This window comes from Mycothermus thermophilus (assembly GCF_041956435.1).
Source record: "Mycothermus thermophilus strain CBS 625.91 unplaced genomic scaffold VTJ04scaffold_2, whole genome shotgun sequence".
NCBI lineage: Eukaryota > Fungi > Ascomycota > Sordariomycetes > Sordariales > Chaetomiaceae > Mycothermus > Mycothermus thermophilus.
This window is the reverse complement of record NW_027191428.1, coordinates 3,225,405-3,250,813: the sequence shown is the minus strand read 5'-3', so window position 1 is coordinate 3,250,813 and position 25,409 is coordinate 3,225,405. Positions and strand designations below refer to the sequence as shown.

The following is a 25,409-nucleotide window of genomic DNA, read 5'->3' as shown; positions in this document are numbered from 1 at the left end:
ATTGATGAGCTACTTATTAGTAGGTAAGTACCTAGGTACTTGAGGTTGGTAGATTGAAAAGCCCTGGTTGGGAGCTGTGTCTTCATTGGGAGTCCAAAGGTCTGAGATGGGGTGGGTGGCTTGGTTGCCTGAAAGATGACGGGTACTTACGTCTACACGGTCAGGACCAGATCGGCTGGTCGGGAGAGGTGTTGAAGAGAAGACCTTGCATTGCCATTGGAAACAGGAAAAAAAAAAGTAGATGATAAGATAACAAGGGGTATATATTCTAGCAAGAGTAGTAGTAGTCGTAGTAGCAGCGACAGTTATGATAGAACATCCTTCCGATGCCGTGCATGGTTCGTGTACGTGTGTATAACTAATCCCCGTGAACGATACGCCAGCGTCTATCCTCGCAACATGGAAATATTGCAACCCGCTCAACCAAAAGAAACCAAACATGCATGGAATATCCAAACCCAAACCAACTCCATCCCCCTTCCCCAAACACCCTCGTCACCGTTCTTCTCCAACCCAACCTTTACTAAGTGGGTAGTACGTAGTATCCATCTCATCCGGACACAGTCCGGAGGTAAGATAGAGCTCAAAATACCCCACCTCCAATGATAAACAACCTCTCCTCCTCCCTCCTCGCCCACTGCGCGACGCGGTTCGCGTCCCTCGCCATAGCCGCGCGCGACGCGTTCGGGCCCGCGACGCAGTACAGCTCGAAGGTGGGCGTGATCCAGGCCAGGCTGGCCGCGTCGTCGGCGACGGCGTGCAGGACGCGGAGGTGCGCGTGCTTGACGTGCGCGGCGGCGTGCAGGTCGTGGTAGATGCTCATGAGCCGGCGGCGGGCGAGGAGGAGGGTGGTATCTTCGTGTTTCCTCTCCCCGCCTTCCCTCCCTCCTCCTCCTCCTTCTCCTTGGGGTGGTGATGGTGAGGGGGAGGAGGAGGAAGGGGAAAGGGTGGCGAGAGAGGACATGCAGAACTGCACGTTAGCGCGGGATTTGTAAAGGAAGTGGGCGATGGTTGGTGTCGGGGCGTCGGAGAGGATGGATTGGATGGTCGGACGCCCTTGGGCGGCGGCGGCGCGGATGAGTGAGAGGTGGCCGGATTTGGTCAGCTGGGCGGCGAGTTTGTCGCGCATTTCTTTGAGGGGGTAGAAGGATTCGCGGTCGGGGGAGATGAGGATTAGGGCGATGTCGGTGGTAGTGGTGGTGGTGGTGGTGGTTCCTGGTGAAGAGGCGGGTTCCTCGTCGTCGAAGAAGCTGACGTACATGTAAAGGTAGCCGCGGTTGTTGAACGCAGGGAGGCAGAGCGGGATCCAGCTCTCGCCGTCGCCGGGTTTGATGTTGCCGGACTCGAAGAGCATGTTAAATATGAGCTGGAGGTCGCTAGGGTGGAGGGAGTGTTTACGCGGGCGGATGACGCTGACAAGTCGTCCTCCGGCGACGATAAGCCCGTAAAGGAGCTTCTCGCTGCGGTTCTTGAGGAAGACACTGGTGATGGCGTGGCGCTGGGATTTCCTCAGTCGCAGGCACTCCAGCGCACCCAACAATGTGGAGGGCGAGCCTCGGGTGAAGCTATCGGCTAGCGACGATAGCAAAGATTCGGTGCCCTCGAGGGGTTTCCGCAAATCGGTAGACGGTCGATGGGCAAAGATGTTTTGGAGCGTAGGCAGGGTAAGGGTGGACAAGATTTGCATGTACAGGGCCTCGAGCTGGTTCCGGAGCTGGGCGTCGCTCTCGCCGAGCTTGCTGATGGCCACAAAGTAGAGAGGCCCCTCGATGGCGATGACGAAACGCACGTTGCCGGCGGTAAAGCCTAGCAAGGGGTTGTTGGCGCCTTCGTAGAAGGAGATGATGGTCTGGACCACGCCCATGTAGCCGTTGACCAGAGACAAGTCGCCGTGGCGGCTGTAGATGGGCTTCCCGGCAGAGGAGAGGATCATGTAGTGCTTCATCTTGGACTTCCAGATGGCCATCCTCACCTGGTCTGGCTGGTCGGGCGGGATGTCGTCGAACTCGTGCTCGAAGCCGGCCAGGTCACCCGGAGCACCGAGCTCAATGCTTTCGAAAGGCTGACCGGTTTCCGCCTGGGCCCTCAGAAAGTTCCAGGCGCGGCTCTTGCGGTTCAGACGGCCGGCGACCAAGCTCGCCAGGTCGCCAGGGGGCCGGGCTGTCGGAGCGAAGCTCATGATGCTCATGGCATCTGTCAGGTCGGCGCCATCGCGGCTGGGCGTCACGTACCCGCTGGCAACCGGAGTGGACACGGCGCGAGTGGCCGTGGTGAAGGTGCCCCGGGAACCATCCGGGAAGGACAGGGTCGCTACGTCGATGGACGAGACGGCGGTGGTGGGTTTGGATGGGGCGGTGTCGTGGGTTGGCAAGATGGGACGGGGAGGAAGAGGCGGAGGAGAGGGTGATTTATTATCATTATTATCCGTCTCTGGTGTCACGTCGGGCGGCCCGTCGCCTGGCTTCTCAGCTTCGTTTTCCGGGGCCATTGTCAGAGGCGTCTTGATCCTTGGGCTGGCGCATTGTCTGGTATTTTGAACGAGTTCTGTCCGAAGCGTGTATATCCCATGCCGGCCAGCGGATGTGGGTGGTATGAGCGAGTTCAAGTCGGGGATATACACCCGACAAGAGGGTGGGCTACCAGCCAAATCGCCAACGACGTTGTTTCAAGTGAGGTTCCAGATCTTAGTATGTCCAGGTCGGGTTGAGATGATGGAAGTGAAGCGGGAGCTGCAGCCTTGGAATGACGACACAGCGGACATGGATCTGCCCCGTTCAGTGAGGAGCCGCCAATCAGGGCTGCTGAAGGTTTGGCTTTTTAGTGGGAAGCCGCATCCGTCTCAGCCTGGCGTTTAGTGGGGCCCATGATCTGCGGGTGACATGTGCAGCTGGAGAACGGCGCCCGAACTAGAGAAGCGCAGGCCGCAACTGAACTCCAACCGTAAGCTGGAGCTGTGCAACTTGAACAGCGGCATTCTGGCCTCAACACCACCCTCCTCACCTCCCAACCACACCACAACCTGAGTGCGGCACCTCCAACGAAGCCACCTACGGCACCACTACACAGTCCACATACCTCCGGCAGCCGGCAATGACCCTGGGACACGAGCGCATCCCGGGATCACTCCTGTTTCGCCATGGCGCTTGAGCATGGCCGCCGCTCCGTCTCCCCGGACGGCTCTGGCCGCGACTCTCCTGCCCCGCGCCACTGGAGGGGCCATATAGGGGGAGTGGGAGGTATGCCTAGCTTGCTGTTTCCTTTTCTTCTGCCTCCAGTCTCTAATTCTCCCAGACGATGCGCCCACCAACGACAAGCACTACCGAAAATATGCCACCGGCATCGAACGAGCCCTCTCGCTCTTTGACACGGCCCTACAGGAATGGGCCGATTATATCTCCTTCTTGAACCGCCTACTCAAGGTGAGCCTCTCCGCTGCCCACCTCGGGACCCTGACTGACTGCGTCCCCGTGTATTAGGCCCTCCAAGCTCGCCCGTCTTCCGTCACCACCATCCCCTCCAAAGCCATCATCGCAAAACGATTATCACAGTGCCTGAACCCCTCCCTTCCCTCCGGCGTCCACCAAAAGACCCTCGAAGTCTATAGCTACATATTCTCCGTCATTGGCAAAGATGGCTTGTCCAGGGACCTGCCCCTCTACTTCCCAGGCTTGGCTTCGGTCCTGTCTTTCGCTTCCCTCACTGTCCGCGCCCCGTTTCTCGACCTCCTAGAGCGATACTTAGTCGACCTGGACCCGCGCGCTCTTCGGCCCGCCATGAAGTCCGTCGTGCTCGCCTTACTACCGGGGCTAGAGGAGGAGACGAGCGAGGATTTTGACCGCACCTTCAAGCTCGTCGAGCGCTTCAAAACGGCCATCCGATCTCCTGAAAGCGAGGATATCACCGACACCCACTCCTCAGGGGACGACTTCTTTTGGCAGTGCTTCTTTTTGGCAGCTATTACAGGCAATACTCGAAGGACCGGTGCTCTTGCTTACCTTTCCCGGTCTCTCCCTCGATTAGCTCAACCCCGCCAGCAAGACTCGTCCAAAGGGGAGGCCGACACAACCGCCAAGCTCATTCAGCTCGTCACGTCTCCCGAGCCGGGCCTTCTCATACGATGCTTTGCGGCTGGTCTGGCGGATGACCAGCTTCTTATTCAGCGTGGTTATCTGGACTTGCTGGTCACCCACCTCCCGCTCCACTCCGAGGTTCTCCAAAAGCGAGCCAAGGGCGGCGACCTCGAACTTCTCCTGAGGGCTGCTGTCGGCGTGACTGTGCGGAGAGACATGAGCCTGAACAGACGGCTATGGGCATGGTTGCTTGGACCAGAACCGCAGGCTGCTTCTGAACACGATGGTCCGCTAGATTCCCCCACCTCGCATCACGTCCTGGCCTCGAGGACAAGCTACTTTGAAGAGTATGGTCTTCGGCCTTTGGTGCGCGCGCTCTTGGCCATGGTCAAGTCGGATTCCGGCGGCAACCCCGCCGAACGAGCCAAGCCCTACCGCATCTGCTTGTCCTTGATGGACCGGTGGGAAATCGGCGGCCTGGTGGTCCCCGAGCTGTTCCTCCCCATCGTGGACAGCGTGAGGGAGTTCAAGTCCAAGGCTGCGACAAAAGCCGACTTCACCGAGGTCCTGAGGAGCGCCAGTGTCTTTTTCGATGGCGTCGAAAGCGGCCTGATCTACGGAGAGATGCTCGCCCTCATGGCCAAGGCAATCGGCCCTGGAGAATTGTCCCCGCAAGAACGGAGGAAACAAATCGATCTGATCCGCTTCATTCTGGCGTACTTCAATGTCAGGGAAGAAGAAATGATCACCGTCCATGCCCCGCTTACTGCGCTGGCCATCTTATGCATGTTGGAGGAGGTGGGCAACAGCCAGAACCCCCTCGGCGCGTCTTTGTCGGAAGCGGCGCTGAATATCTGCGCCACCCTGCTCGAACTTGTTCCGGAGCGTGCGTTCCCGGGCGAGTCCGAGTCACGTAAATCAGACACGCAGGCTTCCCCCTCGAGCGTCGAGATGCTCAAGAAGATTCGGTCGTTTTATGTGAACGACCAAGGCAACCTGGAAGCCGCCTCGCCTCCATTTTCCCCGCCCGAGCTAGCAGACGCCCTGCTGGAAATGGCTTGCGATCTCACCTGCGCATCGTTGAGCCGGAAGGAATCCGGGTCGGAGCTGTCCGCGAAGAGCAGGGCCTTGAATCTTCTCCTTGCTAAGCTGCCTCAAACAGCATCCTTCGATGCAAAGAGGCTCCTGGCAGCGATGCACCAGCGACTGGCCTCGGATGAGCCTGCGCCTTTTACCACATACTCGACCCTGGTCACTCTCTCGACGCACATGTACTCGGCGAACAGGATCTCCTCGCTCGACTTGTCCGGCCTCGTGCCTCCACTCGTCCGTCACGCATGGGCATACCTCTCAGCATCGGAGCCAAAGTATCACGTCGAGACGGTCCGCAGCCTGTGGCTCCTCCAGAGCGCGCTCTCGCTGTCGAACCGGGATATCGAGGCGGCTATATCCGCCTTGATGCTCCAACACGACACGGTCGGCGCGTTCTCCAAGCGGCCGTCAGACCCCGGGCGTAGCTTCTGTGTGCTCTGGACGCACACACTCCAGGATCACCACCCCGCAAGCTTGGAACGCAGGGGGTCCAAGCTGGCCAACGGCGAGGCCAAGGGTTTTACACGCTTAATAGGGGCCGAACACTACGAGGTCATGCTTACGAGGCCCGTGTTCTTGATGTTGGACGCTCTCTCGGACGAGAAGACACAGCTGTTCATGACGGTAAAGACGTGGCTGAGCAGTCTGATCGGCGTGGATAAGTAAGGAGACATACTCGGCCCGTTGTCCCTTTAGACGGAGAAGACTAACCGCTCGGTAGACTGTTTCACATTTTCGTCACAAAGTTCCATGACCTGCCGTTCCTTCGGCCACAACCTGTCTCGCCAGGGCTCGATTACTCGGAAGATGATGACCTCGATCTGGCCCTCTACTATGTGCGCTCGTTGTCGAGTGTCCTCCGCTGGTGTCCCGAGGCAGCCTGGGCCGTGCTTGCTAAGAAGCTACCGCAGCCAGAGGGTATGTTTGTCTAGGTCTCCGTCTCAATAAACGAACATGTGCTAACAGACTCAGGCGCGCCACAAGACGCAGACCCCACTCTTCAGCACATCTTCGTCCGCGTCTGCCTCCGATGCATTGCCAAAAACAAAATGCCCGGCGAGGACGGTCCGGAGGTGACGGCAACACAGCTTCATCGAGCTGCTCTGACGGTGCTACATCAGATCCTCCTCAACCCCTATGCCGAGCAGCTGGCGAGTCTCCATCTCGAGAACATTTTGATTGAGAAGCTCCAGCAATCTCTCAGCGGGCCTGACCCTTACGTCCAGGTCCTGCTGCTGGACGTCGTCTACGCCTCTCTCCGCATCCGGGAGCTGGTTCCCTCGGGGCCGCCGAGTTCCCCAACACAAGAAAAGCGCCTGGCCCTCGCAGATGCCGCAGCAAGAATTACTCGAGCCCCTCCCCCAGAACCAATCATGGTCCCTCAGCCGCCTCCGCCCGCTCTTCTCAAGTGCATCCTGGCCGGTCTCAGCGCGACGAGCAGTAGGCCTGTTCTCGACAGCTGGGTCGGCTTCCTTGCCGAGTGTCTCCCGCTCTACACAGACTCGATATTCCAGGTCCTGATCCCGCTCGTGGAGACGCTCTGTCGACAGATCGGGAACACCTTTAGCAGCCTCCGCAGCCTCTTCCGGTCGACCGACCAAAAACCCTCCTCGCAAGGCTCCTCCGTCGGGCCCGAAGCCACGCTCATCTCCCTCCTCAACGGCCTCGAGCAGGTCCTCGCCAACGGACACGACAGACTGCTGGCTGAAGAGGCCAGGGTCCAGGTTGTCAAGAGCCCGGACCAGCCGCAGGGTTTCTTCGGGAGCGTCGTCTTGTCGGGCGTCTTCTCGAGCGACGCGCCCCAGTCCCTGCGCAGCGCCACCGCCAACGACCGCCTCACGGTGCTCCTCGCCTTCCAGGACGCCGTGCGCATCTGCTTCACCATCTGGTCCTGGGGCCAGGGCAGCGACACCGCGGGGCCTGGCGGGCAGGACGACCCGGCCTCGGCCGCCTCGCTCAACTACACGTCGCTGCGCATGCGCAATCGCGCGCGCCGCCTGCTGGAGCACCTATTCGCGGCCGAGACACTCGAGTGTTTGGAGACGGTCATCGGCATCTGGCGCGGGGCGCTCGACGCGGGCGACGCCGCCAAGGCGGGCGAGGTGCTGAACCTGCTCCCCGCGCTCGACGGGTCGCGGCCCAAGCACACGATTCCCGCGCTGTTCAATGCGATTTACAGCCGGACGAACCCGGGGGCGCTGGACCCAGCGCGACGGTCGACGCTAACCATCGAGTTGCAAGATACTGATCTGGTGGTGTTTTTGGTAGATTACACGCGGTCGCTCGAGGACGATACCATGGACGAGATTTGGCAGGACTGCACGGCCTTTTTGAAGGACATTTTGGGCAACCCGTTCCCGCACCGGCAGACGCTGCCGAGCTTGCTGGAGTTTGCGGCGGTGCTGGGGGAGAAGGTGGATAACACGAATTTTGGGGAGCAGAGGAAGATGAGGAGGGAGTTAGGGGTATGTTTGTCCTCTTTTGACTCTTCCCTCCCCCGTGTCCTGACTGTCCTAGCCTGGCCTGGCTTTTCCATTTGTGGGATTTGTATCCGCTAACACGGCTTTTTCTTTCTGCAGGATTTATTCCTCCGCCTACTCACAGCAATCTTCACCACCCGCCCGGCCAGCTTTGAGGTTATTTCCTCCTCCCCGTCATCCACCAACCTCCTCTCCGAGAAGCAGCCGTTGTCGTCGTCGGCGCCGGCGCAACAACGGCCCACGCCGACGGACCTTCCCCGCCCTCCCTCTTCCTCCGCCGCCGCCGCCACCGTCCGCCTCCCGGCAGAGCGCGCCGACGACGTGGTCGGCATCCTCGCCGGCATCGTGCCCAACCTCCCCAAGATCCTGGTGGAGCCCGACCGCGTGCTGGCCGCAGCGGCCGCCATCTCGACCAACGTCATCGGCCCGGCGCTGCGCTCCAAGTCCTTCCCCGACACGGTGTCGGCGACCATGCTCGCGCTGCTGCGCGAGCTGTCCCGGCTGCCCAACAACCAAAAAGCCTGGAAAAAGGACTTGTCGGACGCCTTCAACGACCCGCGCTTCTTTGGCTGCGGCAGCCGCCTCGCGCTCGTGCACCAGGGCTGGCTGCCGCTGTTGCGGCAGTGGGTGGTGGCCGACAAGGAACGCATGCCCGAGCTGCTGTCGCGGCTAACGCCGCCGACGACAGCAGGTATCGTGTTTGGCGTGGGCGCCACGTCGGCCCGGCTCGAGGCGGACCGCCGGACGCAGCTCAACCTCCGCCGCATCGCGGCCTTGGTGGCGGCCTGTCCGAACGACACCTTCGTAACCGACCTGCCCGCCATCGTCGACAAGCTCACCGAGCTGCTATCAGCGACGGCCACCTCGTCGCCCTCGTCGGCCACGCGCGCTGAGGTGTACATGGTGATGCGCGCGCTGGTGTTGAGGACCAGCCAGGTGCACCTGGCGCCGCTGTGGCCGCTGGTGAACGCGGAGCTGCACGCGGCGCTGGCGTCGGTGGTGGCGCCGGACCACAGCACCGCGTCCGACACCTACGGGAACGCGGCCGTCATGCAGGCGTGCAAGCTGCTGGACCTGCTGGTGTGCGTCGCGCCCGACGATTTCCAGCTGTGCGAGTGGCTGTTTGTGACGGACACCATCGACGCCGTGTACAGGCCCGAGTTTGAAGTAGGAGGAGGAGCGGGGGAGAGGTATCAGCCCGTGGCGTTGGTGGATGCGGTTTGCGAGGAGTTGGGAGCTGCGGGGTTGGTTGGCGGTGCTGGGCCAGCAGCGGTTGCTGCTGTCGCTGCCGCTGCTGGGGTTGCTGTTGATACGACGGTGGCGGTGGGGGTGGTGCAGGGCCCGTCGCTGGCGCCGTTGAGGCGGCCGTTGTTGGGGTTTCCGGGAGGGATTAGCGACGAGGTTGGGATGGAGAGGAAGGACGAGCTCGTGGCCAAGGTGCTGAGGCCGTTCTTCGCGCAGTTGAGCATCTTCGCGTTTGAGTCTACGTATGCGATGGCGCCGGTCGATTGGGAGGGGTGTGTGGCGGCGCTGGTGAAGGATGTGTTTGATGAGCGGACCATTGTTAAGGGGTTGTGAGTGTAGACTAGGCAGTCGTCTTGGAGATGGTCCGGGTAACTAGGGGGGGAACGGAGGTGGTAATGGAAGTAGGTTAGGCGTAGTAAAGATGACGACGACGCTAGAAATGGGACAAGGTAGAAAAAAAAAGTCCAGGAAGCGGCGGCGCCTTCACAATGAATTCGCAGACCTCTGATGTCGGGTTTGTTCACCTCCCAGCACCGGCCACCTCCCCCTCGGCAGGCACGTACACCACCATGGCCTTGCTCGCGCCTCTCATACAGTACTGCACAACCTCAAGCTTGGGTCCGCCGTCGGGTACGAGCCTGGCGATCTGTCTTAGATCGCTCGTCCGCGGCAGGTACAGCGCATGCTCCATAGGCCGGCATGCCTCGTGCAGGGTCTCGAGGTTGTACGGCTGCATGGTGCTCAGATCAAAAACTTCTTGGTCCTTGTAGTCAACGCCGCCCCAGGGGGGCGAGGCGAAGAGGAGGGTGCGGGAGAAGTCGAGGTGCAAGGACCTGTCTACATCCACCGGCTTTTTCTTCTTGCTGCGCTTGAGCCGAGCAAGGTACTCCAAGCTGTCGGCCAGGACCCAGGTGATGGCGCCGTCGGGGACGCCGTAGACGTCGGCGTTGTGCTGGGCGCAAGCGAGCACGGCCGGGTCGCGCTCGACGGCGATGACGCGGTTCCATTTCCCGGACAGCGCGAAAGCGATGGTGTTGCCGCCAGCGCCGGCGAAAAGGTCGACAATGGTGTCCCTGTCCCCGGCGGGCAGGTCCTCGGCGATGCGGTTGGCCACGGGCTCCGGGGTCACGCCGAACCAGGCGGCGTCGGTCAGCCGGATGTCGTAGTCGTACCAGGTGAAGAGGGAGTAGCGCTGGTGCCAGTACTTTTGGAGATGGGGAGGGACTTCGCTCTCGTCGGTATAGTGGCGGCATTCGTCGGTGAGAGGGAGGAAGTCCTCGAGGGGCATGATGATGTCGTCCATGGTGGTTGAGATAGGTGAATGGATATTAGGACCAAGATGGCTTAATACGTATATGGTCAAAACTGGCCCTGGAGATCAGTTTCCAAATTATGAAGTACCTGATACCTCAATAGCCCATGAATTCCAGGTTGCGATGAGATGAAAAAAGTCAAGGGGACAAGTGAAGGAGTCCCTGCCAAGATCGAGGCTGAGACCCACCTCAGGTACCCGTTCAGCAGCCGCGGGAGCCCCACAAAACGGCAGTCAGGCTGCAGCTCGAAGCCCCACTCCACAGTGGGGCCAGGTCGGCAGGTCCCAGGAAGCTGGAGCTGCCCCACGTCTTGCTTCAACAACACGTTGCTCCGGCCGAAACAGACGGACATCACCACCTCCGTCGCCGCCTCAACCTCCCTCGGCCCACCACGACACCACACGAACAAAAATATCGCCCAAATTCCTTGCTCAGAAGCAATTGACTCGGCATGTTCAACGCCCTCAACCGCTTCATATCGCGCCTGGACGGCGACCCGGGGCCGGCAGCCAAGGAGAAGCCCGGCGCCTTTGGCTTCCAGGTCCTGCGCAACACCAACCCGGACCTGCCCATCGAGCCGTGGTTCGACTTTGTCGTGGGCATCAATGGCCGCATGATTGTATGCTCTTCCCAGCCCTGCTGCTGCTGCCCTGGACGATGTGAAGCTGACCCCTCGCCCAGGACGACTCAGACCCCAACCTCTTTGCCCAAGAGGTGCGCAACTGCGCCGGCGCCTCCGTCATGCTCGGTCTCTGGAGCGCAAAGGTATGTACATGCAACAAATATTCCCCCCATATATAGGTCCAACTAACCTCTCCTCCCCAGGGCCAACGGACCCGCGCCCTCCACATCCCCGTGCCCGCCACCAACCCCAAGCTGGGACTGACCCTACAATGGACGCCCGTCTCCGTCGTCTCCAACATCTGGCACGTGCTCGACGTGCCTCCGCGCTCGCCCGCCGACGCCGCCGGCCTTCTGCCCTACAGCGACTACATCCTGGGCACGCCCGAGGGCGTGCTGCACGGCGAGGGCGGCCTGAGCGAGCTGGTCGAGGACCACATCGGCCGCCCCCTGCGCTTGTACGTCTACAACCACGAGTACGACGTGACGCGCGAGGTGACGATCCAGCCGAGCCGGGACTGGGGCGGCGAGGGCGCGCTGGGGTGCGTGCTGGGTTACGGCGCGCTGCATCGGTTGCCCGCGCCGTTGAGCGAGCCGGTGAACGCGCCGGGGGAGACGCTTTTTGAATCGGATTTTGCGGCTGCTGCTGCTACCACCACTGCCGGGCCAGGGGCTGGAGCCCCGGCGCCGCCGCCGCCGCCTGCGTCGGAGCCGTCCGAGTTGCTTGTCCCGGCGCAGATGGTTTCGGCGCAGGTGGCGCCGCCGCCGATTGGAGGAGTCGCGCCGCCGCCGGCGAGGAATAAGAAGAAGGAGCGGGCGCATCATCATGGCGCGCCCAACTTGATGGATGACTATTTCAAGGAGGAGGAGAAGAAGAGCAGGGAGCTGGATAGGGCGCCTAGTCGCACGAATTCGCCACTACCCCCGCCTCCAAAGGGAGGGCCGCCGAGAGGAGGACCACCCAGGGCTGGGGTGGCGTCACCACCACCGCCAGCAGCAGCGCCGCCGCCGTCAGGAGAGAATAGTGGAGGTGGGGAGTCATAGTTGAGAGCATGAATATATCCCTTCCCTTTTTGCTACCCATTGAACCAGGCCAAATTTTACGCGCCCACGGCTCGAGCACATGACGAAGAAACCCCATTTGCATCTTTTTATGGCAGTCCCAAATGTATCACAGGAGTAACTCAACAACAACAATGAAACGGACCGTCACTCAATAAGCCGGTCCCCATATGATCAACAAAACTCCAACCCTCGACCCATGCATTTTATGCCTCGTTTCCGTCTGTCCGTCCACCTAGTTGATGAAATTGACGCAGAAAAAGTGCAAGATCAGGCTGCACACGATGTAGTCGGCAAAGGCGCTGAAGAGGAGAGATTTCATGTTAGATTTAGCTGACTAGAAGAGAGACAGAGGCGAGGATATGACGTACCGCTCGGGAGACACCGCGGGGAAATCGCTCTTGTTGGCCTCGGTGGTTTGGATCCGCAACGAAGCTGTTGTTTTGTTATTGTATACCCGGGTCAGCTTTCTCTTTGTTCTCCATGAACACTCTCATTACATATTGGATAATGGTAAAAACGTACCAGTTAAGACAAACTGCCCCACCGTCGCCGCAAATCCCGACAAGAAGGCATTGAACGGCTGTATGTATGGATCATGTTAGCCACGCCCACACACAATCCAACAACTTTCATCTCTTCTACCAACCAATCCCCAAATCCATAGAACTGAGAAGAGGAGGAGGAGGGGGAAAAAGGGTAGGTAGGTAAGGTTACGCACGTAGTTCCCCGCCAAGACGCAATAGGCAAACTGCACCACGCCCACCGCCACCAGGAACGCCATGAAGGCGTCAATCAGCTTGGTCCGCTGCGGGGTCGTGTCGAGGTAGTGCGTGAGCACGTTGCCCACGATCTTGTCCCAGGATTGTGGGCTGTTTGGCAAGGTCGGTTTGGAACTCGATGTGGTCGTGGTTGCGGATGATGTTGATGCTGCGGGTGTTGAGGAGGATGCGGCGGCGGTGGTGGTAGTAGGTGGTGCTGGGGATGGGGACCTCCTTCCTGCTGTTGTTGAGGTACCCGTGGCAAGAGTGGAGGATGTTGTGGCCGCGGCGGCGGCGTTGCGTTTGGGTGCCATTTTGGTTTGGGTTGGAGGGTTTTGTGTCGAGATCTGGGGGTTTGTTGGATGAGGTCAACTGGGCAATCCTGGGACCGAGGTTTTGTTTGGGGTGGTGGGAATATGCCGGGTATCGAAGATGTTGTGTTGTTGGACTTGAACAGTCAATTCTAGTGTAGGTGGTGATGATGGATGACGGTTCGGCAGACGAAGCGGCCACGAAGCTTCAATTGGCGAGGCTGCAGGGCAGAGCAAAGGCCGCAAGGCTGAGCTGGGAGCTTTGTCCAATCATGCATGGTCTTGGCAACGCGGAACGGCCCACTGGTCGATGTGGGGCCACCAAGGCAAAAAGCTGGGGTAGAAGGAGGGTTAGGGATAAAGTTAGGGTTAGTCATGACTCCGTCATTGTGGCTTTCAATTGCGAAATCAGTCCATCTCCAACGCCGAGAAACCCCACCACGTCTAGCTTCACTCTCTTCCTCCTTGATCCTCTCATTAAGACTCAAACCCCGTCAAAACAGCTCGTCTTTGATGAGGATTGAATGGTGTCACCAGAGTTATCATTGAGTTCCTCATCATGGCGTCGGTCTTTGAGGTATGTGCGAACCCCTCCCTGATATTGTTAGCTGCTGTTGCACAGCAGCCCCATGTCAAGTCGTACTCACACTTACACCTCTTGATGAACAGGCATTTCACCCTAATCCAGAGGACCGCCTGTATCTACGACTGCACCGGGCGCGGTCAGTCGTCTTGACAACAGCAGAGTGAGTCTGACTTGATAAGTCTTTCATTCATTGAGTGATTCCTCCATTGAACGGGATTTCAGAGCTTTGGTTATGTCAGCCTTCAATGATATAGTTGATCATAGGATGGGTTTCTGATGTGGAAGCGATCTTATGGTTGTTTTATGTCTTTTACTCACAAATGCTACATTTTGGGTCTGCCACTGTCTCTATCTTGCCTCTATTGTCTCGCCTGAATCTTCTGGTCATCTCATTCCATTCACTCTTCTCACCTAACCACCACCACCTTCGCTGTCAGACTCGTCGAAATCCGCGCCGCCCAACGCACCTTCGAGGGCGCCTACATGCGCACCGCCCTCAGTCAGTTCTCCTTCGCCCTCGTCGTCCTCAAAATCTTCACCTCCGAGTTCTACCCCATTGGCGCCCTGCTCGCCTGCTACGGCGCCTGCGTCCTGCTCGTCGCCGTCTACCGCCGCTACGAGGGCAACCGCATGTTTTTCGACCGCGAGGAGGAGACCACCGTCCGCGAGCCGGTAGCGGCAGAGCCTGTTGACAGTCCGCAGATCAGCGGCAGGGACCCGGACCCAGGGGATGGGACGGGCGCGGTGACCACGGGAGCGGAAACACCCGCGGCGGCTGGGAGGCCGGCGCTGCAGAACCGTGGCGCCGCCGGGGAGAGGAATAATAGCGTTTCGTACAGGAGGAGGCAGGTGGTGGTGGTGAAGAAGAAGTTTAGGACGAGCGGGAATAGCGTTGCGTTGTTGGTTGGGTTGAGTTTGATCAGTTACGTTGCGCTGGTAGTACTGGTGTGGATGTTGTCGGAGTAACTAGCACCGGGGCATATGGACTACGACGTTCTCCAGCGGGCGATATTTTCGTCATTGGATAGGCAGTAACTTGGTTTGGTTTGCCTTTGTTAGCACGCATACCTAGTAGTAGTAGTTGATGCATTTCCTAGCTCGGGATGCAACAGCGCCAGTCTGCTTGGCCCTGTACAAACCGCGAAGTGACCTGATCATCATCCATTCATCCCGCAATGAGCATCTTGATGACCTCCTCTATGCCCTGATCACTTTACTCTGTACATAACTTGGAATCCCGTCATTCCGTCTGTACTAAGTTCGGAGTTACTCGGATCGAGAATACAAAGGTTGATCCCATCTCTAACCCACTCAACGCATGCGTCTATATTTATCCCTCCGTAGTAGCATCAAACAAATTGTACCCGTTCCATAACATCAACCCTCCCCTGAACCACCACTCTCTAAAGTAAAATATATATTAACCTCACTCGCTACCACCTGCATACTCCCCAACATCCTCACAACCTCGCACAACACGCAGTGCTAAAAAAACCACCTCGCAGAAGTCTGCCTAACTTAGGTAACGGTATGGTAGCTAACCTACTTAAGCTAAACAGCATCGGAATCCCATCCATCCTCCCGACGACGGAACCGTTGTTGCATGATGCTCTGATACCCTAAGTACCTGGGTTCCATCCCCTCCCCCTCTGAAAGTTTTATTTTTACTTCACTCCTAGTCGTACTAGTATGCAGTAGTATTCTCTTAATTAGCGGAAGCAACATGCAGCCCTCAGCCAGACAATGACATGGACAACATGCAGGTACCTCATCAAAGAGAGACAAACAAAGAACAAACACCAAGAAAAAGTCGTCCGTTTGGTTGCGTAATCGCCCCTTCGGTGATGCAAGTCTAACCAGGTCTACCTGACCTATCTTGATCAAGGAGGAGCACGGATAGAATCCTTCCGGTCTTAAACAGATGATAGAGGGGACATGGTGATGGTGCCTTGCCAGATGGTGGGTAAGGTATGTTAAGGTGCCACCCTACAGGTAGGTATGCTTGGGTATGGCGGATGGGAAACTACCTACCATCCTTAGCTAGCTGAGTTGTTGTTTTTCTGGATGAGGTAACTAGAGTGGTAAGCAAGTAGCCCAGGTCGCCCTTGACCATAATTGCCGGTGATGGTTCAGTTGATCAATGGCCATCTTCGACTGGTGGTCACCTATTGCTGGTAGAGAGGGGGAACTTTGCGTGAGGTGACGTTCTGCAAGGAAGATAGATACCTTGCTGAGGTTCAAAGGTGTTTGATCTTGTTGTGGTTAATCTCGTTGCATTCGCTCAAAGTTCAGAGTTTACGGGAGTTCCTCGTAGGCAAGCAATGTATCACCATAATTGTGCTCTGGAAGACACTTGCGAGACTATGAAGTTGTGATACCACTGATGGTTCACTTGGCTTGCCGTTGACCACCAGACTAGCTCTCAACAGAGCTGTATCTCTCCCGTATACGTATGTATGTATGTGTGCTAATATCTCTTAGTTGGACTGACCGAGTTCCTCTGATGTCGAACAGGCTGTCTTCAGCTACATGGTCATTTAACAAATACCCTGGTTGGTGACGGTTTTGGTAGATATGTCGTTGGCAATGAGACAATCTCATGAGACAACACGCACGAGGTGATGTCGTTGGACGTTGATTCTGGAAGCCTATCATGCCGCCAATGACGATAGCTGAGGAAGACAACTCTCCATCTTTGTGAGCCCGAGGCTGGACACTCATATGCCTGACTTCTTCGACTTCCAGCATTAACTCCCAAACACTATTGCTTACACACTGGCATATGGCTTAGCGGCATTGGAGGGCACTCGAAAAATGTTCTGGTGCATCAGCCGTGGCTTGCCCCTGGAGGAAGTAAACAAACAAGACAACCACAGACTCTCGGAAGTCCAGCAACTTAATAGGACATAGGAGAGTAATATCGAAATCAGATGCTCTATCTGTGCACTGCCCTTGTTGATGGCCGTACACATGCAATATAATGTACCTTTTCTGTTTCAACATGATCGCAATGATGGTTCGTCGACAAAACTTGCGTGTCTCTTCAGCTGGGCCTAGAGCCCGCTTCCCAGAGCTGTTTCCAAGAACTATGCTTCCGAAGCATTGATCTCGAAGAGTCTGGACAAAGAAAATATTTTATCGACGAATCATTCTCGGGTCACACTCACAAAGTCATAGGCCGTGACTGGAGAGCGACCAAGACCTTTTCTACGAGAAGTGCTGTTAGTTTCAACATATTCAGGACACATCTTTTGCTATATCTGTGGCTTGATAAGACGTCAAACACCTCGAAACACTCCTACTGCCCAGGCGCCCAACCGCGATGCATGCTCTTCAGCCGTTGTGAACGAAGAAGCTCGCCAGTCTCAGGAAACCAGTGTATTTAGGCCAATGTTGCGCACCGTAACCTCTCCTTCCCTGGCTCTCAGACCAGCGAAGAGAGAGCCCAAGCGCTCGTGGTCAAGGTACATCGATGAATCGCGAGTTCGATGGGGCCGGGAACTTGATGAGAGTGTCGAGGTGTCCAAGGAAGCCCCACGCAAGGAGCATCAGGTTGTATCCAAGATCAAGATTTGCACGGATGACTTGCGTGTTCAAGCAAGTCCATTGCCACGTTTGCTTGCACCGACTTCACTGTTCAGGGGCATTATGTGTCCACTAAGCCAGTGTCGTCCAGGATGAAGAGACATGAACACCAAGCACCTGTCTTATAGACCTGAATCTCGGTCACACAATAACATCAAGTCCTACTCCCACTTGAACAACCAGCAACTATTACCACCACAAAAATGCTAAACCCGAGCAGACAAGATCCCAACATCCCTTTATTCTTCCCCGTTCTCTCACAACCAGCAGCAGGCAAACAATGACCATAAACAAACACAAATCGTAGTTGTTGCTTACCTACCAACACAACAACAAACACATACCAATAGAGCCCCCAACGGCACAGGAACGCCACATCCTACCAAAACGCCTCGGAAAACCACACAAGCATGCGACGTCGGCTGGCAACAAGGTTCGGTCGGTCGGGAAATGGCCCGCGCTTCTAGAAGGAAAGAAGGAAAAGAAAGGGTCGCCGACCGCCTGGACAGGACCGGACCGGACCGGAAACATGAACGGCGGCGGCATGGCATAGCATGGCACGGCACGGATTGGCACTTTGGGACAGTTCAGTTCAGTCACTCAGTCTGTCACCCAGTCTGTCTGTCTGTCTGTAGGATGTAGTATTGCGTTCGCAACAGCGTCAAGCCACCTATGTCATCATTGATGGTTGGCAGTGAATTAGTACGTATTGAGGTTCAATGTCATGTCACAAAAACATGGCACCATGGTGGGTAGCGGTGGTGATGATGATGCCAAGGAATGAATGAGCTGCACTCGGTTCTCCTCGAGAGTCATTGGGGATTGGGGTAGATGGATGGTATGACAAAGGGTCCCCAACATTATTTTGCGCAGGCGAAATTGGAATGGAGGTGATTCACATAAGTGATCCCTCTCGCCGTTCTCCAGTCTGCGCAGTAAATAATACCAAGCTAGGTATTCACCACAGTTTTGGCATTCCCCGTCATGCGTCATTATCAAGCGAGCGAAGTTTTCCCGCCGGCAAGCCCTCTTTGGGAAGCAAAAAGGAAGCGCTTTCCGGCCAACTGCCGACTCAATCGCTGGCCCTCGCACCATAAATCACAATTCAGCATAGTACCGACCGTACGTGCTAACACTACCATCAAGTCTCTTCCCGGAAGAGAAAGGACTCGGATGACCCAGCCCCGAGGGGATCCACGCCCCGGAGGCGCGTCCGGCGGGTGTGAAGGGAGGGCACGCCGGCCCGGGAGTTTGGGAACTTGGCTCCGGAGTGGCGCCGAAGAGGTCCGAAACTAGGTAGATACCAGGGAGGTAAGGTAGGTAAGTAGATTTCTTATGCGCCCCCATCGTCGTTCAACATCCGACAAGACGCGCGCTTAGGTAGGTAGTTGGGGCGACATGGCCTGAACAGGATAGTAGTACCGTCACGGAGAGAGAAATAGAAAGACAAAGAGAGAGAGCCCAGGGCTGAATGGGCCTGACCGGCCCACCGCGATATGGAGAGGCATCGTTTCATCAGGATCAACTCAAAATCTCGGTGCCAAGTCGCCTGGTCAAGGGAGGCGATGTAACGGCCTGCGTGGGATCTCTCTTGAGACAAAGATTGACGAGGGAGGCTGCACCAGGCTGTGAGGGAATTCCGTCACTACGTACACTGCAGAGCACAGTTTTGTCTTTGCAAAATTCCGCAGGTGTGCCGCCCACGCTGGCCGGCACCGGGTTACAAAGATGAGAGGCTCTATCCACAACGATGATATGTTGTAATATGCTGGCTGTGTTATTAACTGCTGGGCACCTGTGTACGTACAATATTCCAAGCAGACATCCGGATTACTACTCAGTCCTCTGAAGCTGCGTCTGAGGAAAGGCGTGGGTCTATTCGGGCCCCAAAAAAGCCACATCATCGGCTTTACCAATTTGCCTGTCCATGGTGCAGCAGCCAAACACCGGGATCGATCAGCTCTGCTGCCTGCATCTAGATGCAGGAGGCAGACCGGCATCGTCTGACGGCAGCCATCCTGATATCCGACGGTCCAATCATGGGGGTTTGGTCTCTCGGGTGCAGGAGACGCCGAAGGTATATGAGGATGCTCTGGACCAACCTGTGGGCTTCATCAAACAAGGTAGCCGGCAGTCAACAAACCAGGTGGGCAAAAAGGGGGGGTGAAGAGGGGGCAACGCTACATCATCCAACTTCCAGGAGAGAGCCATAGCTATACCAAACCTCAAGTATAGCCCTCCTTTTCACCAAGGTGCTCGTACAAGGCGCAGAATCAGCAGCACTAGTTAACAACCAGGCTTCTGGCTGAGTCCGGTACTATACGCGTCGTCTCAGCTTGCCACATCCTGTAAGGAACAGCAGAGTTCCGGGAGCACCTGGGGGCCTAAACGGGCCGACCACCGATTTTGCCAGAATGCCGTATCCAGACACGGCCTTTCTGGCACAGTTTCGGTCGGTCGAACACGAGACAAGGAGGCTGACTCTGCTCATTATCTGATGCCTGGAGGAAGCAGGAGGATGCACAAATCGCCTCTGCGCACATATTCGTCATGTGCTTCGGCGTGGAGAGGAATTCTGGCTAAACGGCCATCAAACCCCCAGATAGTACACAAAACAGGTCGTTTTGTGCTCTGGAAGTATGAATAAAGCCTGATTGACTGGCGTCGACCCACTGATCAACATTGCGGGAGGGCGTTGGCATGCGCGACGAACGAGTGGGGACTGACAACGGTTATGTTGCCCATCGAGTTCGTGGGACCGGGCGGATCGAACTGAAGATCAGTGGGAACCAGGTGGTATGGACAGACAGCGACCCGTCGCAGGCTCGCCCCAGGCCGACGAACCGGTTACCTACTGCGTATGTAGACGCTCCCAAAGACGGCAAGCCATGGAGAGGGTAAGGCAGAGCCCCCAACGATGCCAGTTTCGAAAATGAGGCGCCGTTGCATTAAGATGAACGATTGCCGCGCGCCGAACGAATGTGTCAAGCGCCCCAACCCGTGCTCTCCCAACGCCTACCGTTCTAGAAGAAGTAGAGTTCTCCTTTCCGTAGCAGGGTGGGAAGCATCCGCCCGCCCCCAAAGGACGGGATGGCAAGGCTGGGGCTGGTGGAGCTGGAAAATGAAGCTCCAAAGATCATCGTCCAATGGCGATGGCACCGTTGTGGTTGCTGGCTTGCTTCACGTCAACAGGAGCTCGAATCCGAAAACCCGAGACCGGGTAAGTTCTGAGTTGAAGTCGGATAGCTACGTGACATTGCTTCGCAAGCATAACTGCAGAGAGCAGAGATGCTGTCGTATGCTTTGCTGATCCATCTCTTCTACCTGCTACTGCAAGGCGGTTAATGAAGTGGTATGACACGGTGGCATGGACCAGATTTTCTGGAAGCGAGCCGGGTGCGACTTCACGATGATGAGGCAGCATCGATGGCCACCTGGGATGGCGCACCGCACCGCACCGCACCGAGAAGAACGGCATTCTGACTCCGGGCAGGGTTGCAAGGCTAGGAAGGGCCTAGGGTAGGAACGGTAGGCGGGCTTATGTGGTTGAAGTGGGATAAGGCTCGGTGACGAGTGCCGGTAACTGTCATGGAACATGCCATGGATCCAATCTCAGTTGAGGTGGTTGGTAGGGCAGTTGGGAGTGTATGAGGCCAAGGGGTTGTTGTGGTCCAGGCGCGGAATGGTACTGCATGGGGTCAAGAAGCTCTGTGCCTCGCGGCAGCGGCTGGTCCAGAGAAGGATTAAACGCCATTGATGCGCCGCTAAGCGCCGGATCCTGAAGTAATTGTCGCGGCTTTGGAAATGCCGGCTGCAAGGACATGCATGAACCGGTGCAGTCTGACGGCCGAACTCTTAGTTTTGCCTCGAGGTGAACGAGCCGGCCCGGACCGGCATCGATGACTTGGAATGACCGACGAGGGATGCTGGTCGTGGATGACGATGAGAAAGCAGACAGTCATCATGATCATCATCATCATTTGCTTCTCGTTTGTTGTGCCTGTCGATATGAGCAGTGGGAGCATTGAAGAATGGTTGTCGTCGACAGAGTGTAACGGTAATTTATCCGATACGGAGTCGGCCCTCAGTCGAGCCAATCGGAGTAAGCCGCACGCGTCGATGAGGACGTGAGCAGGACGACAAATTCATCATTTTTTACAAGGAGCTGAGACTCGGACTTGGCAGATGATGCTTCCATAGTGGTTCTCCATCGCGGGGGGCATGGGGGTTGTTAAGCTGACGTCGTCGGGATGGCGGGCGAGGGTTGCCGTCCCAGAGATGAAGGAGGTTTGATGGTGGAGGTGAGGTGCTTGGTGCTTGTCGGCGGCAGGATTCTGGCCCCCGAGCTCCATCAGAAACATGTCAGCCAGGGTTAGGGATGGCGTCCCACGCCACACACCGGTGGCCACAACGGCATGTCGTCATAACCCTTGATCCTTGTCTGCTTGGCGCTCTGTCGGGCCTTGCTTCCGGATTGTCTGTGCCAATCCGCCAACCGCATTTCAGAACCGTTTTGCTTGCGTCTTTCTTTCAACCAACCTCCTGCCTGATTCGACCTGGATACAGCCGGCTGTCCATGGTTTGCCCCGATTACCTGAACACAATGCCCATGGATTCAACTCTGATGAGTCGATGGGCTACCCAACAAACTCAACGGTCTCCCATCATGACGCTAACGCCATCTGGTCCGACCGTCAGCTGCCCCGCCCTTTTTGTTTGATCGTCGACAAGAATGTCATCATCCGTTCGGCTGTACCGAACCACGGCCGAACAGGGGTGATCTTATGGCCACCTCCGAAATCGATCGATGTTCATCATAGAACTGGACAGCCCATCATCATGAATCCGTTGGAGAATCCGTTCCGTAGTTAACCCCAAAAGTTTGCTACGTTATTGTCTGGATCGACTGTCATGCGGTAGCTAGAAGCAACTTCTCCGTTCATCTCGCATTCGCTACCGACGGTTCTGTGAGGTCCGTTCGTTGCCTCGGATTCTAGAAGGCCTCGAGACCTTCTACACCCCCTGGCTCCTGGAGATCCCGTGATGTTAGGCAGTTCCGTCCCAGATGGTCCCAAGGAGTTCGATTGACAGTTGCAGCGTGTCTTTGTCTCTTCCCGTCTTTCGGCTGGACCACTACACTGGGGCTTCTAAGGTTGCCTCTGTCTCCACGTGGACCTCAAGACGGAATGTCAAGAATGGTATCCTTCTTGGGAGGTTGTGTAAGAGACTAGTACTACGACTAGGAGTCGTAAGCGCTGACACTGCTACAAGCTAATGGCGATCCCTATCAAGAAAACAGTGAAGCTGACCATTGCAAAGGCGTTCCGTATCTCCGCGGAATCCACCCAATATGAATAACAAACCCCTGGCATTATCGGAAGAGCTCGTCTACTATGGGCATTATAGCTTTCTCAGAAAGCGCCGTGTCTAGGTATGGCGGACAAGTTTTTTGTCAACATTCAATCTGTATTCCTCTGAGCCTCATGTATCCCGCGCAAGATTACAGTGATTCCGGCCCGGCTAACGTTGCAAGATCCTCCGGAAGGGTGGGGTTTTGGGGTGGCTTGAAGCACGACATCAGTCGAGCCGGCATTTTCCCAAGGTGTTTTTTGACGATGCCTGAGATGATATGATGGACTTGAGTCTTGTTGTTGCACATCATGGCCCGAAGCTGCATCTCAAATAGCCAATATGAACGATGCATGGGAAATATGTCGCACTGCATGCGTCTGGAGGAATGGATGAGAGAAATGAAAGGGGTTGACAGCTGGTGCAGGCTGCTGCGAAATGGACCAATGCCATTTGGTCCGTTTTCCTGGCACGGGCAATGCGAATTGCGTCGAGCTCTGCTGCTCTCCTCGGGACCCCGAAGACGGCACAACCACTCTCTGGGAGACCAGTCCGAGCCCATGCAAGGTACCCGGCACTAGCGGCCTCAGCGCGGACGAACCTGGTTTCGCAGCCTTCACTCCGTGAGACCTATCTTGCTGCCAGCAACAGGTAAGTAGCAGCACCAGCATGGAGACACTACATGTGTGCAATAGGTACACTACCTAGGTACACAGCTGCATGACAGACAGGACCTCTCGGTGCTACTGTTCTGCCCTGAGATGTGCAAGACAGATGACCATGGCTCCGCTTGGCTCTTTTTCACAAGCTTTGGCGAATCCGCGTTGCTCCGGCACCATATCATATCCGGTTTAGGACAACGGTGTTTAAGTTGTTTCTGGAAGCTCTCGGCGGCGTTCTTAGCGCGATCTCGCAAACCACACCGTTGCCTGAGACTCGGCAGGTGACATACCCGGCCAAGGCGAAGACGTCACAAGGTTGCTTTTCCTCACCACAAGACCTGATGGAAGGTTGTAAAGATGATGGATTGGCACTTGGCAATACTTGAAGCCATCACGGATTTGTCCTGGCTTACCAGGAGAACGCCTCGCAAGCAGTGAAGCTGTCCATCCCAAGTGCCATTGAATGCAGCCCTACCTGCCCTGACACCAGCTGTGGCTTGCGGAGGCCCCCAGACCATGACCAGGGAATCCCGTTCAAGCTTGGAGCTGGCGCGCGGGGCTTCCAGTGTGGGGACCTGACGCACCAGACACCGATGTTCGGCAGGGGTTTGCAACAGCAATCCAACCTCATCAATCCAGCCAACCACCTTCTGCATGGAAGCCAACACGATGCGATTGCGCCGAGAGCCGATCTCAAAAAATCCTCCAATTGCCGGAAGACGCCGGGCCGGCAACGCGGGGAGGGTCACGGCGAGCTCTTGTCTCAAATGTATCGTCCAGTGCTCTCTCTCAACATCCATACGCCGCGAGAGAAACCGATTAAAGGCAGACAAAGAGAGTCGACGTCGCGCTCCGTCATGCTTTGGACGAGGAGCCTTCGTGGGTTCACTTGGGCCCGCGGTGCGCTCAGACCCCCGGCGCGAAGACATCCAGGCTTCCTGATCGCCTTCCATGCCTGAGGTGGCCCCTCGTTCATCAGATTCCAAGATCAGATCTCCCTCATGGGGGCTCGTTCCCGGCCGGATGCCACCCTTTGGCGCATGAACCTCTGCCAAACCCTTGCCTAGAATGCTACCCTCGCTCGCCTCTACGCAGTGCCCTGGACCACCAATCTCGACCACTACCACACCTTACTGCTAGAGCGTGCGTCAAGCAAAAAATCTGTCGAGAGAGCTAGAGAACGGAGGAATGCTCAACAGCCAAGCCTTCGCAGCCGACCAACCAGAAGAGACAGCTGCCGACATTGATCCAACACGCATCGCGTCTGGTAGACACCACGCACGCCCCCCTCGATAGCGTTTTATCTGCGCAAGCAGGTTTTGCGCCGAGATCAAGCCGGCATGTGCGTGCGTTTTTTAACGGGAGAATTGGATAGAGACCGGTCTTCATCGGCAGCTGTTAGCTCTGTGGCTGTTGCTGTCGTTGTTGTTATTGCTGCTGCGGCTGTGACTAATGTTTGCTGGTGATGCCAATTCAACACCATATCCTCCTTTAGGGACCGGCATGGAAGGGGTGAATTGGAACAAGAACAACATGCCTATGACTACGTCGACCTCGCATGATGTCTGAATGGGAGCTCTGATTGCCAGATTGGTTAATCATCGAGAACCCAACGGCCGGGAGCGCCGTCGCCGGTGTTGCCCTTCAGAGAAGATGCCGACATGGATCCGGAAGTCCAGGTTCTGGAAACGGTGTTTCAGCCTTTAGGAACTGATCAAAGGATGATGGAATTAACCCACACACACCCCCCTGGTCTGGACAGGTAACAGCCGTTTTTTCCATGTTAGCTTCTGGGGGGGCTGGTCTTGCATGGAAGCTGTCGGCGTGTACGCCGTAAAGCCGATTTGCATCAGAGGCGCTCAAACACATACGCAGTCCGTCTATTTTATTTTGTTTTTTTCATTTTATGTTGTTGTTTTTCGCTCTGCATCCACCATCCCCAGTCCTGAAGCCAGGCCCATAAGACCACCTCGAGTGCCCCTGCCCTGTCTGACACTCGGCCTCAGTCTTGCCCTTGCCCTGTCTGGCCACACAGTCCGTACTTTCCTTACCTTCCACGTCCGGATCTCGCTCATTGTGTCTCCGTTGACTGCTGGGTTGCGCCTGCCTGCGGAATAAAGACACGAAGAGAAGGAGGACCACACAGCCCATCGCTAATATACGCCCCTTCCTTTAATTGACGTGACCCATCACTCATTGTTGTCCGTCACCCGGTTCTTGCCATTCTTGCCACTCCACCCCTCTCTCTCTCTCTCTCTCTCTCTCTCTCTCT

The 25,409-nt window shown here is 56.7% G+C and overlaps 6 protein-coding genes across 6 annotated transcripts; 3 read left to right on the top strand and 3 right to left on the bottom strand.

The window, feature by feature from the left end:
* Positions 1-583: 583 nt before the first annotated feature.
* Positions 584-2,488, bottom strand: VTJ04DRAFT_3352 (uncharacterized protein; the record flags this gene model as incomplete). The annotated part of the gene is made up of 1 exon (XM_069361243.1): positions 584-2,488. The coding sequence occupies one exon, from the start codon at positions 2,486-2,488 to the stop codon at positions 584-586; it is 1,905 nt and encodes a 634-aa protein (XP_069221873.1).
* A 648-nt stretch (positions 2,489-3,136) lies between these two features.
* VTJ04DRAFT_3351 (uncharacterized protein) lies at positions 3,137-9,220 on the top strand (the record flags this gene model as incomplete). Its single annotated transcript, XM_069361242.1, has 6 exons — positions 3,137-3,236; positions 3,292-3,419; positions 3,477-5,824; positions 5,884-6,080; positions 6,135-7,627; positions 7,742-9,220. 6 exons carry the CDS (start codon positions 3,137-3,139, stop codon positions 9,218-9,220), a joined length of 5,745 nt encoding a protein of 1,914 aa, XP_069221872.1.
* Positions 9,221-9,407: 187 nt separating this feature from the next.
* VTJ04DRAFT_3350 (uncharacterized protein) lies at positions 9,408-10,190 on the bottom strand (the record flags this gene model as incomplete). Its single annotated transcript, XM_069361241.1, has 1 exon — positions 9,408-10,190. The coding sequence occupies one exon, from the start codon at positions 10,188-10,190 to the stop codon at positions 9,408-9,410; it is 783 nt and encodes a 260-aa protein (XP_069221871.1).
* Positions 10,191-10,651: 461 nt separating this feature from the next.
* Positions 10,652-11,865, top strand: VTJ04DRAFT_3349 (uncharacterized protein; the record flags this gene model as incomplete). Its single annotated transcript, XM_069361239.1, has 3 exons — positions 10,652-10,819; positions 10,882-10,965; positions 11,026-11,865. 3 exons carry the CDS (start codon positions 10,652-10,654, stop codon positions 11,863-11,865), a joined length of 1,092 nt encoding a protein of 363 aa, XP_069221870.1.
* Positions 11,866-12,118: 253 nt separating this feature from the next.
* On the bottom strand, positions 12,119-12,958 carry VTJ04DRAFT_3348 (uncharacterized protein; the record flags this gene model as incomplete). The annotated part of the gene is made up of 4 exons (XM_069361238.1): positions 12,119-12,185; positions 12,255-12,318; positions 12,409-12,466; positions 12,605-12,958. 4 exons carry the CDS (start codon positions 12,956-12,958, stop codon positions 12,119-12,121), a joined length of 543 nt encoding a protein of 180 aa, XP_069221869.1.
* Positions 12,959-13,514: 556 nt separating this feature from the next.
* VTJ04DRAFT_3347 (uncharacterized protein) lies at positions 13,515-14,507 on the top strand (the record flags this gene model as incomplete). The annotated part of the gene is made up of 3 exons (XM_069361237.1): positions 13,515-13,532; positions 13,625-13,701; positions 13,979-14,507. 3 exons carry the CDS (start codon positions 13,515-13,517, stop codon positions 14,505-14,507), a joined length of 624 nt encoding a protein of 207 aa, XP_069221868.1.
* Between the last annotated feature and the right edge of the window lie 10,902 nt (positions 14,508-25,409).